Source organism: Medicago sativa, chromosome 5 (genome assembly GCF_051527215.1).
Source record: "Medicago sativa cultivar Bolivia chromosome 5, Bolivia_mono, whole genome shotgun sequence".
Lineage (NCBI taxonomy): Eukaryota > Viridiplantae > Streptophyta > Magnoliopsida > Fabales > Fabaceae > Medicago > Medicago sativa.
In genome coordinates this window covers 68,209,221-68,212,750 of record NC_140753.1, presented here as the reverse complement: position 1 = coordinate 68,212,750, position 3,530 = coordinate 68,209,221, and the positions used below count along the sequence as shown (strand labels likewise).

Below are 3,530 nucleotides of genomic sequence, written 5' to 3'. Positions count from 1 at the left end.
GTTGATTTCTTTTGACTAGAAATATACATTCTTCTAGACCCCAAAAAAAAAAAATACATATTTTTATAGACAAATTTATTTAAATGTGTAATTGAAAGAATGAAAAAGTCAACCTAAAATATCATATCACATTTTTTTTAGGGAATATCATATCACATTTATATATTGTTAAAGAATACAATTAAAATAACATGAAAACTCAATTGATTTGGTCGGGTGGTGTTGGCATAAAACCATGAAGTGTGCTCCTCTCAAGATCTCAGGTTTGATTATCTAATGTCAACTTTGATGGACTAGTTTGACTTCTTAAAAAAAATGAAGTGTTACTTGAAAATGACTTAAATGGGAACCAATGTTATCTACTTTTATATTTCTTTTCTTCTCTTATATCAATTATTTGTATGTCCTCGTGAGTTTAGCTCAGTTGGTAGGGACAATGCATAAAATATGCAAGGTTCGAAGTTCAAACCCCGACCACCACCAAAAAAATTATTTGTATCACATTGTTGCCAGCTAAGCGCATTACTTTGGTCAATTGAACCTAGACTATTAATCTCAAAAACAAACAAAAATATCCTCATACCATATTTGTTGGCTTTGATTTATATAATTTTGTAGAATAAAAATATTAGTAGTTGTTTAATTATTGGAATGAGATATTATATAATTTCAATCCACTCACTCTATTTTCAAACTCAAGAAAATAAATTTAGAGTTTAGAATTTTTATCTTTTGAAAAGGGGAAGAACGAAATCATGTCATCGACGAGGAAGATCACCCTGAAGAGTTCCGACGGCGAGACCTTTGAAATCGACGAGGCAGTGGCATTAGAATCACAAACGATCAAACTTTTAATCGAGGATGATTGTGTCGACTATGGTGGAATCCCTCTTTCAAATGTACTCCCTCCGTTCCTTTTTAAGTGTCACTTTTGGAGAAATTTTTTGTTCCTATTTAACTGTCACTTTCAAAGTTCAATGCAACAATAAATGTTGTTTTACCAACATTACCCTTAGTTATTTATTGTGGAGAGAGAAATATATAAAATAAGATATTAAATGACTAAGGCTATTATAGTAAAAGTATAGATTATTGTATAAGAAAAAGTAACATTTATTGAGTGTCTTGGTTTGTGTAAAATGTTAAAAAGTGACACTTAAAAAGGAACGGAGGGAGTAACTAGCAACATCTTGGCAAAGGTTATCGAGTATTGTAAAAAGCATGTGGAAGTTGGGAGTTCCGAAGAAAAACTCTTGAAGGATGATCTCAGGGCTTGGGAAAGTGAATTTGTCAAGGTTGATCAAGATACACTCCTTGATCTGATCTCAGCTGCAAACTATTTGAACATCAAGAGCTTGTTAGATCTTACATGTAAGACGGTAGGAGAGATGATGAAGAAAACGACACCGGAGGAGATTCTCAAGACTTTCAGTAGTGCTAATGATTATAGTCCTAAGGAAGAAGATGATGTCCATTTGGAAAATCAATGGGCTTTATAACGATTGTAAAATAAATCAGTCAATTTAATATCTAGCATCTTAATGGTTGGTTTGGCACCACCTGCCATCAAATACACCTTGTACTTGCATTGTTATATCAATATAGTTTTATTTTCTTTACTTTTTTATATTCTCTTTATTTTCTTGACGATTGAGTAGTTTTTCTAAGTCTTGAGATCATGGAAAGTAGTCTTATGAAAAAAATTCCAAAAATCCCTATTTTCATTCTTTTACTTAGGAAATCTAATCCCCTAATTTAACCCTATTGATTTTCAAATAGAATTATGGTGTGGTTGTTAGAACTTGGCTGACCACGTTAGATTTGGTTTAAGCACAACAAGGTCTAACAATCATTTATAGATATTATCAACGAAGGAACGATAGTTGGAGTTGATAATTAGAAGATTGAAAGATCCTAGACGCCATAATTCACTAAAATCTTAGGAAACCTTCTGATAAATGAAAATGAAGGTAGGTTGATGGAAATATAAGGTTAAACAAAATGTTTGAATCATGAGAATAAACTAAGACTTATTGGAATGTAAAAATGGATATTTAGACTTAATTGTCCTTGTCAATTAAGTTAGATATGATAATAGGTAACCTTATTGATGAGGAAATTCTTTATAACTAGAGATAGAGTAAATGAAACAATAGAGAATATCTCATACTTAGGTGTATATATTTCTGAGGTAAAAGGAAGAGATATGACTTGGATCGTTCATTATTACGATAAACTCTAATGATTATGACGCACTTTCCCTCATTGCATATTTTCATAACAAACATCACATTGTTTTCTAATCATCTTGCATCCTTTATAAAAATACAAAAAGAAAGTCTTTATTTGCATACTTAGGAGAGAAAAATGCCACCTTTAGATTCACAAGACCCTGTGGGATCAGTTCTTTATTGCAACGATAAAATCGTGCACTTGCATGATATCAAAGGTGAAATTTGTCAAAATTTGGGAACTTCTTAAAATAGAGATAATATTCTTTTCCACGATTTGGGGTCTCTGGCTTGCTCCTTGATCATAAATATAGGTGTTGCATCATGTACTGGTTTGATTCTTGGGTGTTGGATTTGTTTCTGACGACGACGTTGTTCATCGTGAACTTCGCTTTTTGTCATCTGTTCGTTTGTTGTTTCCAACATGGGTTATTGTCTTTGATATCTCCCTCAGTGTGTTTCTTTGGTTTCTCAACAGTGGTGGTTGGAGCTGCCGTCACTAATGGTGCTACTTTTGATGGATCTATATCCAATCCTCTCATGGCCTTCCTCGACCAGTCATGGCTCGTAGTGGTTGTTTCAGTTTTGATAGTTTCCGTTTTCCTTATACTGGTGGTGGGTGTGTGATTTCTGGTTCCCTCCACCACACCAATTGACTTGGATTGTGTTGGCTAGAAATGGTTGTTATAGCTTGTTGTTATTTTGTGGATCTGTTATCATGATAGTGGTTGGGTTCACTATCAGCTTTCAAGGGTTCGAGTTTGTTTGGACTTGTCTTTAGTTTGTTGCTAGTGATCATTTGTGGACATATGAATGAGAATGCGGATTTGCCGGATTGTACATGTGGTGTGTGTGTGTGTTTGCATGTTGGTTCTTAATCCTTTTTGTGTTAGTCTATGAAATCTTCGGGTTGTTTAATATGTTTATGTTTGTTGCTTGTTTTGTGTCATGTTTTATGTTCCCCAATATTTTGTACTTTCTTTTTTATTTTAATTTATACAGGGTGTGCAAATGATTCCCCATCTACCCCCATTTTCCAAAAAAAAAAAAAAAAACAATGAATACACATCAAAACTTACATGCCAAACGATAGTAAATTAGAAAAAAAATTAAGAAAGACATTTTCTTGCGATCTTATAATTAGTCAGTAGTTGTGAGTGTTTTTTAATATACTTTACTATAATATTTATTCATTAAACTATAAAAATGAATCACAATTTATTGTTAAGAAAACAATTTGAATCAAAAAATATGTTGTTTGAATATTTAGAAAAACAATTTAAACCGATAAAGACTTCA

General features: G+C 32.4%; 1 protein-coding gene across 1 annotated transcript; it reads left to right on the top strand.

The window, feature by feature from the left end:
* The first annotated feature begins 640 nt into the window (after nucleotides 1-640).
* LOC146924339 (SKP1-like protein 1B) lies at nucleotides 641-1,619 on the top strand. The gene is made up of 2 exons (XM_085709378.1): nucleotides 641-899; nucleotides 1,173-1,619. Exons 1-2 carry the CDS (start codon nucleotides 756-758, stop codon nucleotides 1,497-1,499), a joined length of 471 nt encoding a protein of 156 aa, XP_085565504.1. The 5' UTR covers nucleotides 641-755; the 3' UTR covers nucleotides 1,500-1,619.
* The last annotated feature ends 1,911 nt before the right edge of the window (nucleotides 1,620-3,530 follow it).

Coding starts and splice junctions, on each gene's coding strand:
- LOC146924339 (XM_085709378.1), top strand. CDS start 756: ATGTCATCGACGAGGAAGATCACCCTGAAGAGTTCCGACGGCGAGACC. Junction 900..1,172: donor GTGGAATCCCTCTTTCAAAT/GTACTCCCTCCG, acceptor AAAGGAACGGAG/GGAGTAACTAGCAACATCTT.